Below are 17097 nucleotides of genomic sequence, written 5' to 3' on the forward strand. Positions count from 1 at the left end.
ATTCAACTATTCATTTCCTTCTCTGTGGGCCTCGAGTCAGTTCACTAGTGTAACCATAGATATCCAAAATAAAGGCTAGATGTCTTAAGGCGGAGTTTCTATCGTCATCACCGGCGGCCATCTTGTCACAGGCAAGCTGATGTAAGATGAGTGGTCAGGACGAACACAAATACTCTTATCTCATTGAACGTGGCTATAATTATCTGGATGATTATTTATTTATACACTTATTATTCATAAGTATGCTGTGTCATAACTACATCTCTGACGTTTTTAACAAACCAAACCGTTTGAAAATCGGTAGAAAATTGAGCAAGTTATGGTTATTTAAATAGTACATGTACCATTAACACAATGTTACGAGTGAGCGAGCTGCCTGTGACAAGATGGCCGCCAGGTGCAGACAGCGACCTCCATTGGCCAGCAGCGTGGACGAGATATCTAGCCTTTATATAGATATCTATGAGTGTAACAGCGCAAGCTTCTGTTGTTGTACGTCACACGCATCACAAACATGACCAGCATTGGCCAATAGTGAGCCTACGTGTGATGTAGCCCTACGCAGTCACACTACGTTAACTGACTAGAGGCCCAAAGAGAAGGAAATTAATAGTTATTTGTTATTTTTGTTTGTTTTTGCGCTCAAAGTATTCTTGTCGCTTGATAAACTTAAGATTGAGCCACTGTAGTCACTTGGACTATTTTAACGATGTCTTTAATAACTTTTTTTGGGACGGCAAGTTTCAATCCCTTAGAAGCCTATGGACTAGTATGGAGGAGTGATCCAGCTCTCAGATTTCATAAAAAATATCTTAATTTGTGTTCCGAAGATAAACGACGGTCTTACGGGGTTGAACAACATGAGGGTGAGTAAAAAAATCCCTTTAAATTAAAATAAAAAACACAACAAATTCAGTTATTTAAAAAGCTACAAAGACTCTCAGTCAGAACTGTATTCAGACCAAATTCAATTTTTGTTCCTTCCCCTATTGAAATCCAATCAGATTTAGCATGTGTGAATGGCACAAAAAAATCATATTCATATCATATGTGGTTTGAAATCCTTTTCAAATCACATTCCTGTAAATCCGTTTCAGTCTGACTGCTCTAATCGGATTTATGTCATTCTCATGCCACGTAAAACATGAACGTCAGACGTTGTTATATAGAAATGCTGAAAGTCGCTGCAGAAACAAGGTTGTGTTGTTGCAAAGTGCTTGACGAGCAAAAAAATGACAATATAACGGAGATCTGTTTTGAAATTGGCGGTGACAGAATAAAGCCCCTCATACCACATACAGATGTTGTCCTATTTACAATATAACCATGTGTAGCCGCCAGTACATGGTCATATTGTAAGGACAACACCAGTATTGCAAACCCCTCCATGTGTCAGTTGTTGTTGTTGTTTTATGTGTATCCATAGTTACCAACATTGTCATTTTGCATGGTCATTGCAATAAAAACCAAGGCAGATATTCCGGAAAATGAAAGAGTGGCATGGGACACACAAATCGGATCTAAACAGTTGCGATACACAGTGTTACATAGTCAATAATTTTAAATCAGATTCCAATTGGATATGCATTTAGGGCCAGCAGTGTGAACTTGAAGTGAATTGAGACATCACAATTCTGAAGTGTACAATATGAAAAAATAAATATTTGCTAAAAGTACATTTAACAGTTTTATCCAATTATTATTGGTTTTAAAGATTAACACTAGGTGATTGCTATATAATGACGAAGGTAAAAAATAAATAAATAAAAGGAGCATCATTTACTCACCCTCATGTCGTTTCAAACCTATCTGACTGTCTTTCTTCTGCGGAACATAAAAAATAATTGATAAACTACTTTTATCCATTTTGTGGTAGTCCGTGTGGTCCAAAATGGCATCTCATAAAAGAAGATAATTCATAATGATTTGGAACAACAACGTGAGGAGAAGTAATTTATGGAATTTAATTTCCATCCCTTCAAGTCATAAATCAAACCTGCAATCTTTTCATTTAAATGAATTTGAACTTCTAGACTACTCAGCCCCCCATTTCACCCCTCTTTCCTTCACTCACATTCTTTGTTTTCTTGGACTGATGGAGTACTACAGGCTGTCAGTGCTCCCAGTCTCCTTTATTATTCCTTCTCTTATGGTCTTTTTATACACAGTGATCCTAAGTCTGCATGGTAATGCAGTATAATTAATGAGATACCTTACAGAGGCCAGCACTGCAGTCCAATTTTACTTGCCTTCACATTCATATATTCACTTGCGATCCATGAAGGCCAGGTTTGGTTAAAACGCTGACCATGACAAACTTTCTGCAAATCAGAGCAAAATCTCAGTGCCAATGGACAATGACTGAGCAAGCCACATATTAGATGTTTACTCCCTTTTTTACGATGTCTTGAGTCTTGACTGCTACACAAAGGTTGTTTTTTGCCATATAGACAATATAGGACAACGATCAAGATTATAAGAGGAAATTGCAAAAAAAAAAAAGAGACATATGTGGTTAAAAGGTCATAAAACTCCAAACTAAGAGTCCACAATGGCTCCTGGGAGTGTTTGACAGAATCCATGTGTTTATACGTACAATTATAAAGCTTAAAGTTCACCACTAAAGCAGCTTCGGGGCCAGAATTTTTAACACCTTTAAAGTCGGTTTGTTCCAGTACAGCACCTTTGTGAAACATTATGCCTCTATGGTGTAAAACAGACCCTGAGTGTTTGGGGAAGCGGTCAAAATGTCACCGGATCAATGAGTGTTGGCTCCTCCAATGTCCGACACCATTACAAGCTTTCAGAACTTAACTCGCCCTAAGCTTTCACCCACATGAGCAGCATTTTGGTTTGTCTCCTTTCTTTGAGCTCGTTCCACATCTGTTCTTTCCCTGCGACCTCTGGGGCATGTTTTGCTTAAAGAGTTTCTTAAACAGGACTAGGAAAATCTCGGTAACACTTTACAATACGGGTGCACTAATGTGCATTAATTCATCCTTAACTAATGCACAGATAATCATGAGTTAATGTAATGATAATCATGAAGAACTAAACCATTAATTGATGATTACTGCATCAGCAACTAATAAAGAGTCAATATGATTAATAGATTAAGTAATACATGAATTGCTATTAATTCAATGTGTCATTGTGTATTAATTCCTTAATAACATATTTTCTTAACTAATAGTGTAAATTAATGTGTTAATTATCACAATTAGTCAAAGCTATGCACTTCAACTTTCAGTTGTCTGCTTTAATTAATCATTAGCGAATGATTTGCAAAGGTATCATTATGCTATGCCTTTACTTGATGGGGCACATCATTATTAACTAGTCATTTAGTAATTGTAGTAATTTGCACATGAATTTGCACTAACAATGAAGTAATTAATGATGTATTAATGCATATTAGTGTACCTGTCATATTATCCGGAAGTTGAAATACAAGCCTTTGGCTCATTCTGGTTGTTAACATATTAATTAATACTATTAGTTAAAAAATGAGTTATTATGGAATTAATCTACAATTACATATTTAATTAATAACAATTTATGTATGAACTAATACATTAACCTTACAGGCTCTTAATTAGTTCCTAATGTGGTAATCATTAATGAATAGCTTAAATAATCATTAGTTACACATTAATTCAGTATTATCTGTGCATTAGTTAAGCATAATGCTTATTAGTGCACACGTATTGTAAAGTGTTACCAAAATCTCTCTTCCCTTCTTCAATCTCTCCTCCTGTCTCTTTCTCCCTCTCTCACTGCAGGTATATGAACGGGGAACTAATGTTGAGCAGTTTGTGACCCGATTCCTGTTGAAGGAATCAGCCAATCAGATCCAGTCTCTGCTGAACTCCGTCGAGAGTGCTGTGGATGCCATTGATGAGCAGCATTCATCAGTGGGGTGAGAAAGAGCATCACCCATCATGACCCAAAGCATACGTACCACAGTTCCATCAACACAAATGTCCATTAGGACATCAGTCATCAACAGTTAAGTAGATTACATTACATCAATTGCGGGGTTTAAATGCACAATAATAATAAAGCAGGTTTGGCATCTCACCCGGGTATGTGATTGAAAGCAATCTATAAATTTGTTTATTGAGCTGCCGTCATGCATTTGAATATGATTTGATAACTAAAGTTAAATCCAAAAACCCTTTAATCATCCTTGTTTTCCCTGTTGTGACCTAGATCCTACCCCAGTAAGACCAGCCCACGCGTCCCAGATAGGCGCTATGAGGCCCCGGTGCCAGATTACCCTCCCAACAACAGAGTCAGTGCAAAGGAGAGCATGAGGAACATCAACACGGGTGCAGGTGAGGTGTCCAAACACACCTTTCAAGATACAACTAAATGTGGACATGCATTCAATTGTTTACAATAGGAGTTTGATAGCATTGTAGAGGAGATATAATAGCACTAATATTATATTGCACACCATTTGCATTTGCATTTTTAGGCATTATGAAATGACTGAAGCTCAAGTATGTACTTATGGAGTAGATGTGTTCTGCTATTCAAGTCTGAAAGCATCTGAAATAACCACAATGGTACCAAATTTGCAAAGTGACTTACTTTTAGAGACTGAATCCACTTATGTCTCCAAGTATCAGCATCTGTTTATGTGAGCAGAAGCAGCTGTGATGAGACATGAATAAGGTTGGGATGAAATGGTTGGTTCTTGCCTCGTACGCCAAGAAACCTCTCATTTATTTCTTCATTTACATAAGCTCTGTTCCAAACCCTAGTGAGCTCTACTACCTAGATAGACAGCTGCCTTCTACTTAGGTTGATTTGGAATGGTACAATGTTATAGGACTCGGGGAAATATTTATTGAGACTTGGTGGCTGTTTCTCCGCCAGGGTGTTTGAGAGGAAAAGACAGACTTAAGCAATATTACCCCAGTTAGAACAATTGGCACATAGATTAAAGATGGCATTTTAGCCACTCTTTCAATCCTGTTTTTCTTTAGCAGAGATTTACTCAATGACTTGTTTAATGGTCTATTTGGCATGTTGCTTTATTGCTTCTTGGGGTTTGTTTTTGCAAACATCGCATAAATCAATTTGGTAAGGTTCTTTTTTTTTTGTGGTGCAGACTTGGTGGCCAACTACATTATCACGCAAAACATCCGCATTTACCATTTCTCATGCCGTCTAATTGCCGAAAGCCAAGTTAAAGTCTGACAAAGATGTGGTTCGCAGGCTCTCCCGTGGGCTTTCTGTATCAACACACACCACATTTCCATTACTGATGAGATTTGGGCCTGAGCTCCTACAAGTTGGTTACGAAACCACTCTAAAGAGACGCTAAAACAACACAAAGCCTTTCGTGTGCCAAGTCAGCACACACCACACACCAACCACAGTCCTGTATGGATGATGCAACGGAAGAAATGTGTGAGTTTTTAATGAGAAGGTGGAAAAAAAGGTCTTCCTCAAAGCGTTTCTAAGCTTCAGTCAGGAGTTGGAGATATGGTAACAAATTAATTCTAGTGTTTTTCTTTTTTCTGTAGCACAGAGAAAAGCAATTTATGAGTCTTTTTTTAAATGTCCATCTCACTTTCTTCATCTTCTCAGTGCTAAAAGAGTAGTCATGCAGTCAATTTCTTCAAAACACCCAAGCAATACAGACATTTCTTTTGCTGTGGATTTATCATTCGAACAGAAACCGAGCTTATTTGGAGCAGTGGCTGATCTTAGTCCTCATTTCAGCAGGGATGTTAAAGGGATAGTTCACTTTGAAATTAATTTCTGATATGTTTTAGCTTACCTCAGGGGGGATCCAAGATGTAGGTGTCTTTGTTTCCACAGCATTTTCAATTTTTACATTTTTTGGTCAAACCGTTGTCTGTCAGTCATACACTGGAGGTGAAGGGGGTCCTCAATCGGTTCACCTCAAAGCATGCACAGAGAAGTCCAAATTAAACATGATTTAATGACTCGTAAATGAAAGTACACATTGATGGCCTAAGACACGAAACGAGCGGTTTGTGTGAGAAAACGAACAGTATTTATATCGTTTTACCTCTTGTAATCATAGCCATGACAAAATGATCTGACGGCACGGGCGCTTCGGTCTGCGCATGTGCTGGAAATGATCTCTTTGTTTATACAGAGATTTCGGAAGTTTTACCTTTCACTAAACATATTTAGATATACGGGAAACCGCAATGGAAGACGATTTCGGTAAAAGGTAAAACTTCCGAAATCTCCGTGTAAATATTGAGTGACATCACACACAAGCGATCATTTCCGGCGTATCATTGAACTGATTCAGTTCGGTTCAGTTGGACATTGAACAACTGATTCAGATCACTTGGATTACACGAGGTAAAACGATATAAATACTGTTCGTTTTCTCACAAAAACCGCTCGTTCCGTGTCTTAGGCCATCAATGTGTACTTAGTCATTAAATCATGTTTAATTTTGACTTCTCTGTGCATGCTTTTTGGTGGACCCCCCAGTGCATGACTGATAGACAACAACGGTTTGACTGAAAAATGTCAAAATTGAAACTACTGCGGAAGCAAAGACACCTACATCTTGGATGCCCTTGAGGTAAGCTAAAACATACCAAAAATTAATTTCAAAGTGAACTATCCCTTTAAATGCCATTTGAGCACAAAAAGCTCCCGTCAATGTGCACACTCCTTATTGGCAGTAATCAGTAGATCTCAATTGTCCGCTTTTATTGTAAGGCTGGCCCGTCGATATGCCAGTATTCTTCGAGTGACACAATCGAAGAGGTCTGTTTTATGGGTGACGTTCAAACACTGTTTTAAATTTCCCCAAGACACAGATAAAGCTGACTTGGCTCACAATAAAAGCGCCATTCTAGCTGTCAGCTCCGGCAGGGAGAGCCATGATTGGAGCATGCTGTCCAAGCTGTAGTTTATGAGCAACGGGATGAGAATATTGATCAATACTTCTGCGAGACTTGCTTTGCACAGGGCACTTTTTCTCCCATCAGTCAATCATAAGCTTTTCTCAAATTGCTTTCTTTCTCTCACTCTACTCTCCTCTCTATTTCTGTTCATCTAGCGCACACACAACACACACAGGCTCAAAGCTATAAATCTGATATACTGTATAATTTATTGTAGACACTAGTGAGTCTTTTCTTTTTTTATGTAGAGATTTATTTGGAATTTTTTATTTATTATCTAGGGCTGCCCCTGACTAAAGATTTGTCTAGTTGACTAGAAGTCATTCATTTAAGCCATTAGTAGACTAATTGCACGTATATATCTATCTATAAATTACAGATACGTCTGTCTGTTTGTGTGTCTGTCTGTCAATCTGTCTGTTAATCGAATATCTCTCCATGACAGGTGTCTTGCTACGGGCACAAGGAAGTGCAGTGCCTAGTTTGACATTGTTTGGATTAGAAATGCAAAATATATCGGTAAATACTGTATATCTGTATAAAAAAACACAAGTTGAAGTTATGGTTTAAAAATGAACATTCTGACATTACAGAGGGTTGTGGTTTAAAAATTGTGGTTTAAAAGAAACATTCTGCCAGCTAAACATTTAGGCCGTGTGTCCACCCAAACGTTTTTTTCCACAAGTAGTGATTCTTTTCGGAAAAAGTAGCGATTCTATTTTTTAAAAGTAGCGATTCTTTTTGAAAAAAGTTGCAATTCTTTTCAAAAACGTAGCGATTAATTTTTTTGAAAAGTAGTGATTCATTTTTGAAAAAGCATTGATTCTTTTTGAAAAAGTATTGATTCTTTTATGAAAAAGTAGCGATTCTTTTTTTTTTTTTTTTAATACTTTATTTTTTTTATAGATTCAACACATATATACAAAAATTAAAGTTAACAAAAACAAACAGATACAAACACAAAAAACAAACAAACAAAAAAACACAAACAATCTGGATTACCTTAACATTACAATTTTGTGAAAGAGATACATCAACTTCAGACCCCTTCCTGTCGTTGAGATGTAAATACAGTCCATTTTCCCCAATTATTTGCACATTGGTCCTCTTGAACTCTTATCTTAAGAGTCAACCATTCCATTACACTTATTTCAGATACTAGTTTCAGCCATTCATCTCGTGTTGGGGGGTCCGACTTGTACCATCTTTTTGTAATGGCCTTTTTACATGCTGCTAACAAAATTTTAAACAGGTATCGGTCTGCTCTTGACACGATGTTTCCTCTCATATTACCAAAATACAGCACATGGCTTAGGTATATCGTAACCCAAGATTTCAACAATAACCATGTGGACATCCTCCCAAAACTGTGTAATAACAGGGCAGAGCCAAAAGACATGCGAATGGTTTACATTTACCGCTCCACACTGTCTCCAACATGGTTGTGGTACTGACAAAAATGTGCTCTTAATTTTAGGCGTAATGAAAAATCGTATTACATTTTTCCAACAGAATTCCCTCCATATACGAGACGATGTGGTAGATTGTTGTGTATTCCATATATGTAACCAGTCTTCTTCAGATATATTCATATCTAGCTCTTTTTCCCACTTCTGCTTAACATATGATGTTGTATTTCCCTTCCTCTCCATCAGTTGCTGGTATAATGTAGATATTATTCTGTACTTCCTTGAGTTGTATATTCCTATTATAGTTCTAATTATACCGGTTTTCCCCTGATTTACTTCCTTCATATAAAAATCCCTTAATTGTAAGTATCTGAAATGATCCTCATTGTATAATGTAAAGTTTTGTTTCATCTCTTCAAAACTCATAAAATTCCCGTCCTTCAATACTGTACACAGTGCTGTTATTCCGTTCAGTGACCATTGTTGGAATCTCTGGTCAAGAGTATTCGGGGTGAAGTGTCTGTCATAAGCTATCCATCTAAGTAAAGGGAGATCTGCCTCTAATTTGTATTTTCGTATTATGCTGAACCACAATTTTAATGAAAACTGGGTGATAGCATTCATCTGTTTAAATAAATCTTTAGCTTCACCTTCATCCCCAATAAGACTTTGAATTTCCCTCCCTTGTACATACCGCTCTAGGTTTTTCCATTTAGCCTCGTAATCCTTAGCACACCAGCAGACTAAAGGTCTAAGTTGTGCTGCATGAAAATATTTCTTAAGATTTGGGAAGCGATTCTTTTTTAAAGTAGCAATTCTTTTAAAAAAAAGTAGCGATTAATTTTTCACTTTTGAAAAAAGTAGTGTAAAAAATGTAATTATACATTTGTAATAGTCTTATACTATAACATACTTTACCAATTCCTGTGGAGTTTTTTTTTTCTGCAACTTACCGACTAATACAATTTTTGGTTGACTAAGCCTCTTCTTGTCGACTAACGTTTAGTCAACTATTAGGGGGCAGCCCTAGTCAATACTAATATTGGATTACCAATATGGAATATTCAATTGTACTTGCTAATTTCTCCAATTTTTTTTTTTTTACATTTAGATTACATTTATAATATTGTGGTGCCTAAATGTGTCAAATAACGGTAAAATACTAATCTACTGTAATTCTACAGTATGGATACAGTGAGATAGCTTTATAGCTTAAAGAATACAAACTTAAACTCTGTTGTATAGCTTATACAGGTAAATGAAATTGTGTTTTTAAAAAGTTTAATAATCAATCATGTTTAAGTACAAATTTGACCAGTTACGTACGTTTCTCCTGCCAACGAGCACTAGACGGCCAAAACCATCAGGCTGAGTGCCACCAGGAAATGCACAGTCTGAAAGTCTTAATAAACACTGAAATTTGGGAATAAATTATGTATTACAGCGGATCTCTGTTTAATGCATTTATAATCACTCACTTATAAGTACTCTCAAGCGCTATTCCGGCTTGTTCAGTTTCAGCTAATCAGTCATCGTTCAAGTGATTTGGATGTGAGAAAAAAACACTCCGACCAGTCGAACAGTCAGTTTAAAGTTCCATCTCCTCTCCACTTCCATTAGTTTTTTTCTATTTTCCACATATTTTGCTGTCATGAGCACCGCGAACACGGATAGGAAGACTTACTCTTGCTCTAACTCTTGTGAAACACCCGTACAGAACCATTGTGCTATTACTTGAAAAATGCACCAGTCCATACGTATTGGGTACTACAGTACAAAACCGTAGTACATAAATACAGTAGATCAGTGTTGAAAATGGTCTGTAAATTAACAGCAGTTGCTTTTCATTGTTTTTTTTTACAGCAGATTACCACTGTTTTAATGGAAAAAAGTATGTTACTGTCAGAATTTGGCTATTGTTTTTACAGCAATTTTATGCATGCATAACATAATTTTACTGAGATGTTCATCTTCCTGTTCATGTTTATCTTCAAAGGGTCATTGTACTTCATAATGTTCCAATCTTGGCAAAACATTTTCCAATTTTTCCAGTGTTATTATATGGAATATTATTATTTTTATTATTTATTTAGATGATTTTCACTATTCTCCGTGCCTTTACACTCTCAGAAAAAAGGTACAAAAGCTGTCACTGGGGCTGTACCTTTTCAAAAGGGAAAACTTTTGACCATTTAAGGTGCTAATATGTACATTTTAGGTACTAATATGGACATTTAGGTGCTAATATGTACATAGGTGCTAATATGGACATTTTAGGTACTAATATGTACATTTTAGGTACTAATATGGACATTTTAGGTGCTAATATGGACATTTAGGTGCTAATATGGACATTTTAGGTGCTAATATGGACATTTTAGGTGCTAATATGTACATTTTAGGTACTAATATGTACATTTTAGATACTGATATGTACATTTTAGGTGCTAATATGGACATTTAGGTGCTAATATGGATATTTTAGGTGCTAATATCTACATTTTAGGTGCTAATATGTACCATTAAGGTACTAATATGCACCCTTTAGGTACTTTTGGAAAAGGTACAGCCCCAGTGACAGCTTTTGTACCTTTTTTTTCTGAGAGTGTATAAGGTTTCAGGCCCTGTTCACTTGGTCCTGCTATTGCTATGGTAACAGTTTATAATGTTCCAAAATGTCTCCCCTCCTGATTATGCTGGCCTCATCAACACAAGGGAGGTGTTAGAGTATAATTGGTTTGGCACCTCAAGTGGGGCTGATTTCAAAGGCAGGAAAACCTTTTCCCTCATTAATAGGATCTGTCATTGCATAAAAGAAATAAGGGTAGGGTGAAAATCATGATTCATGTTAATCGCCCTCCACATTTGTTTTTATGCGAAACGCAATATTCTTACAGTGCGTACTCTTCCTTTATCATTTGCGGTGGCAGTACCATGGTACAGCCATGGTATCAGGTGGTACATAAACCAAAAAAAGCATGTTGGTATATTATAAGTGTCATCTGCAAAAATGTGTAAGCTCAGTAATAATGTCGGAACGTTTGATTCACCCTATCGCATTGCTATGACAGTCACTCTGAGACGAGGTTTCAGGAAGAGTGAAACATCATTGAAACCATCTGCCTCTCTGTGTCTGTCAGGAGCTGTGGAGGTGAGGAAAGAGGGACTCGAGGCACAGATCAACCGACTGGCTGAGCTGATTGGACGTCTGGAGAGCAAGGTAAGAGGTTCATCTTATAATACTGCGAGGTCGAGTGCTTCCTCCTGGGAAGCGTCTTATAATAATGAGAGTGAGAATCCACAGACCCGTGCAGATACAATCCAGTGTTATAAGAACCAAAAAATAAAAAACATGATTGTTTCAGATAACATACATACATTTGAGTAGATATTTCATATTTATTTGCTTATTTTTCAAATAAAAAGATCCCATCTACAGTAACATTGTCCTAAACAGTTTATGTTTTAGATGGTGGCAGTTATTGATTGTGAGGGGGTGAAATAAAGGAAAAATAAGAGTCAAATAAGGTTTTCAGATTATGGTGATTGGCTGATATCCCTGTTATTGTTATATCAGTCTGTAAATTACTGTAGCTTTGCTTGTTACAGCATTATTGTAATTATTATTTTTGAAAACTGCAGTAACCTGATGAGGCTTGGTTTTATTAATGTCATTATAAACAAACATTATAGTGCAACAAGTATACATTACCATTCAAAAGTCAGCCAGTAAGATTCAAATAAACTTTTATTCCATAAGAATGCATTGATTAAAACGTGACAGTAAAAACATTTACAATATTACCATTTATATTTGAAATAAAGACTTTTTTTAAACTTTCTATTCATCAGAGAATCCTTGAAAGGACAGTTTCCACAAAAAATATTAAACAGCACTTTTTTTCAACATGGATCATGTTGGCAACTGAAAAAATTAAGCATTGCCGCATCGCAGGAATAAATGCATAGATTACAATTTTGCTGTTTTTTGGGGGGTTTTTTGGTCAAATGAATGCAGCCATAAATCTTACTGACCACAAACTTTTGAACGGTCTGGAAATATCAAAATATCAATATTGCTTCCTTTCAGAAGTCCACCGGTCGATTAGGAAGTAAAAATTGCACATACATCCACTTATGCACACACACACTCTGGTAATTACACACATTCATATGTTAAAGCATGAGATGAGATTCAGATTGCATTTAGCAAAGCCAGTAATCTTTACTCCTTATAGTTATTACTTCCATTGCTTGGGGTGCAGAGCAGTGAAGGAGGGCAGGAATGAATCGTTGAACAAAGGAAGCAATTAAACAGACCTGACAACAACAGCACTGCACTAGTTAATGGCTGATTTTTTTACCCTTTTTTATTCAACACTTATGTAACTTTTCTTTCTTGGTTAAGTATTATTTTACCATCTCTCTTTCTCTCAGTCATTTTCTTATGCGTGTCTGTTAGACATTGAGCTCAGTGCACTAATAGAGTCCCCAGTTAATACTGGAGTCTTTGGCAGGCTGGTTCTTATTGCTGGAGCTATGAATAGTCATACCAACCCAACTGGTTTATTCCTCTCTCAGTGGAAAGGGAGGTTGTGACACATCCTGGTGAGACGGTATGAATGAGAGGATATCTGGGTTGAGCAGTGGTACTAGGAGATGTTTGGGGTCAGTATACTGTACGTAGGAAGAGAAAGTATTCTGTAGAGCTGAATTTTAAACCCTAATTTTGTAAATAGACTACCATTCGAACGTTTTTTAAAGAAATTAAGACTTTTATTCAGAAAGAAGACTATCAAAAGTGACAGTAAACCCATGTATAATTCTCAGTTTCAAATAAATGCTGTTCTTCCTATTCATCAAAGAATCCTGAGAAAAAATGTATCATGGTTTCCACAATCCACATTAATATTAAACTGTTTTCAACATTTTAATATTAAAGGGATATTCCACTTTTTTTGGAAATAGGCTCATTTTACAACTCCCCCAGAGTTAAACAGTTGGGTTTTAACGTTTTCTAATCTATTCAGCCGATTTTCTGATATTTAGAAGAATATCAGTAACCAGACAGTTTTTGGTCTCATTGACTACCATAGTAGGAAAAAAATATATATACTATGGAAGTCAATGAGACCAGAAACTGTCTGATTACCGATATCGACAGGAGCCATCTTAGAAAATAGTCTCGACAAGTCAAACCACGAACGTCGTGCTGAGTGATCTGAACTGAATGAACGGCGTTCGGAGATCGACTTATCGAGACTGTTTTCCAAAGATGGCTCCTGTCTGTATTCGCGAAGTGGACTGTCTTAATAAAGTATCTTCTTATTAAACGGTCTGTACACTTGCAAAGTTCTCAATGCTTCGGTTTGCATGTAGGGACCCTCATTATGTTACTGCGTTAGTGTGAGGCTATTTTGAGCCTTGTTAGTGGTATAAACTAGCGATTTCTTTTTACTTAGTCAATGCCCCCATTGCTAGCATTATACGCTAAACAGTTTTTAGAGATAAAACACTTTACATTCGATTATCATGAAAACAAATCTCAGAGAACGGTTGAATAGGTACCGATGTTTTATTAGACCAAAAGTTCATTGTTCGCCGGAGTTCTCCTTTAAGTGATGTAGAATATAGTCACGCATATTAAGGCATTGATATGTGCTTTATAAGTACTAATAAACAGACAATAGAAATATGCATGCTAATAAGTAACACTTTAGTTTAGGGTCCGCTTCTTTTTAGTTTTCATGAAAATGGTTCTTTAATGGCATAGCTGTTCAAACATAATCTGTGTTGACCTACTACTACACCTTCTTGACAATAGCCTCGTTTCCATCCACTTTTTGCGCTGTTATGTTATCGACAAAGTGAATATGCGAAAAAAAAACAATACGAAATTTGCCGTCTCCTGACTGTTTCCATTCAATTGACCTTTTACCGATAAGATTGTGTGCGTGATGACGTCACGAATGACGAAAGCGATTTGTCGCATATGTTTTGGTGTATCGCAAAAAAAAAAGTGACTTCAGCCGTTTCCATAAACATTTTTATTTATTTATTTATTTATTTATCGCAAATTATACCTTTTGAGGTTCCAGTCAGCACACCCTCAACACCAAAACAAACAAACAAGAAAATGGAGAGAGTATTCAGGCAGTTAATTGAAATTTGCCAACTTACTGTCATTTCAATTAACAGTTACACAAATAATTGCAAGTGTCCGAAATATCAGAAGACGACGGCAGAATGAAGCAGTTGCTCATCTGATAGGGCTCGAAAACTACCCTTATTATGCGACGAAGCCCAAGCGTCTGGGAGAGACCACGCAATAAGGCGTTCTGGGAGGAAGTTGTGGAGAGACACTTTACAGAAAGTCTCTGGGTGCAACATTTTAGAATGACACGGCCGACGTTTGAGATGCTGTGTGGATTCATTGGTCCTGATGTTGCGCCTACCCCAGGTTGCCACCGACCACCGGTTCCAACACGAAAGCGGATTGCCATTGCCCTCTACAAGCTGGCAACCTGCGCCGAGTATAGAGTGGTAGGCGAAACTTTCGGGGTTAGATTTCTCTGTCGTTTCCCGTCAAAAATACATGTTATATCATTTCCTTCCATTAAATGGAGAAAATAACGAGTCTCCTCATCTGTCCACGAAAACCGCTCCCGAGTCCGCCATAGTGTTTGTTGTGACGACGACTGCACCTTGCGCGTGAGGAAATTATCACGTGACACCACATTTTTTTGCGTGAAAGCCCTTTTTCTCGACAAAAAGTGTTTCCAAACTCGTTTTTCGCGACATTTAAAATATCGACATAACATTTATGCGCTAAAGTTAAACGGAAAAGGATTGTGTCGACATTTGCAAAAAAAAATCGATAATTGGCGTTTCCATCAGCTATATCGGTAAACATTTTGATGCGCAAAACCTTTTTTCGCAAAAAAACCCTTGGATGGAAACCTGGCTAATGTTAATACAGTGTGTTGAGGTAAAACATTGCAATATTTTGAAATACCTCTTTTCCATCCACCCCTGAAAGCCATGCAACTTTTTGCAATCGTCATTTTTTGGCTCGCCTTCAAGGTTAAGTCAAGTTAGGGAAAGTTTCCAGTTTCCACGTCAGACTCGGCCCACTGTGAAATCTGCCATAGTTGATCAATACAACTATTGCAGCACACCTGGGTCTGTGCAGGATTTAGCTCTAAACATCCATCCTCAGAGCCTTCACTTTAATTGAAATGTCAAACATAGCACTGTACGTCTGTCCTGTCCCGTTCTCCATTCAGCAGACAGGCCAGCCTGACTTCAGTGACCCGCTTTGGCTCAGAGCTGATCAGTCATCAGAGTGCTCTTGTTGTCTGCATAATGCGCCCCCACAGCTTTAGGATATGCATCATTTCTTTTTTCTATCCAGTTGTGGCATCCTGATGGCCTCCAATCGCTGTGGAGACTAACGCTCATGCCACTCCTGTAGTCTTCACACTCGACAGTACGGCGGTTGTCATTCTTGCTATTATTTTTGATGGATAACCCTCTGTCGCTTTTATCAGCGAGAGAGACAGCTGCACGCATTTGTGGCATCATTACTGGCCATTATGTGCTCTGTCATTCCATGATGGTAAAAAATATTCCACACCATCCCTGTTCACTTCATGTGGATGGACTGACTGGAGATACCAATGTCTTGCATTGATGAAGCACATAATAATTCTTACATTGCGGTGGTGTTAACATTTCAGAGCCAGGACTGCCGTTAATTCCTCTTGAATTCATAAAGTACGTATATTTGGAATATAGTGAGAATATTTGAATTGTAGCCTATACTGTTCTTGTTCTCAGTATATATTTTTTATTATGTGCATTCATCATTGCATCCCAGTGACAGTGCTTATAGCCTCTACATGGAGGAAGGAAATAATGCCAGCAGGCTTTCTCTCAGTGCTCAGATTCTTGATTACTAAAAAAAAAAAAGTCCAACAACTTTACCTGCCATTATTTGATAAAATAGCAGAATTTCTAGTTTAAAATGAGACAAATAGTATGTAAAAAAAAATTGTATACAGTACATGCTGTATGTGTACTTTTAACTTTGCTACTCAGCAAGGCCATAACCATGCCTTAAACATTGGGGAGAACCAAAGTTAATTTTATTTTTTTATTTAAAGGAATTAAATAACTAAAGGATTAAAATAAATTTTAGGAAAAGTGAAATAACTTGTGAATAGTAGTCAACTTAAACTATTTGCTAATAAGGTTAACATTTTAAAAATATGCCCACATTCACTCTTATTCATGTCTAAAATCGAATATCTTCTTGTCAGTTATAAATTACATGAATAATATAAATTACACTATATTTTCAATTCAAAATAGTGAAATTTCATTTAAAAAAAAATTGAATAGTTTGCATGGATATTGCTATCTGTCGCTGAACATTTCTAACATAAAACAGTAGTCAAGTATTAAATGTATAGCTACACGCACCACACACTCTTTCACTGTTAACTAAAGCATTGCAACTTTATACTTTATTGCAAAACTTTGCAATGAACTTTGCAATTTAGTAGGCTTGAAGTCGTTCAGCCTCGGACGCGGTGCCGCGCGCGCTGTTACACAACGTTTTTTAGGTCAAACCGTTCGTGTCTGTCGGTCATATAATGGAGGTCTATGGTCACCACCTCAAAGAGCATGCACAGGAAACTTTAAATGAGAAAACGAACATTATTTATAATGTTTTTACCTCTTGTTACCACAGCAACAAAGCGCCCGCCCCCTCA

General features: G+C 37.0%; 1 protein-coding gene across 2 annotated transcripts in view; it reads left to right on the plus strand.

The window, feature by feature from the left end:
- necab2 (N-terminal EF-hand calcium binding protein 2) overlaps positions 1-17097 on the plus strand; it is a 96495-nt gene that overhangs the window by 60982 nt on the left and 18416 nt on the right. For both annotated transcript variants that reach the window (XM_039684246.2, XM_039684245.2), the window contains exons 6-8: positions 3783-3919; positions 4213-4337; positions 11461-11540. In XM_039684246.2, coding sequence (XP_039540180.1) covers positions 3783-3919; positions 4213-4337; positions 11461-11540 — 342 coding nt within the window. The remainder of the gene's footprint in view (positions 1-3782; positions 3920-4212; positions 4338-11460; positions 11541-17097) is intronic.

The sequence above is a fragment of the Pimephales promelas genome, chromosome 10, assembly GCF_988280905.1.
Source record: "Pimephales promelas chromosome 10, fPimPro1.hap1.1, whole genome shotgun sequence".
NCBI lineage: Eukaryota > Metazoa > Chordata > Actinopteri > Cypriniformes > Leuciscidae > Pimephales > Pimephales promelas.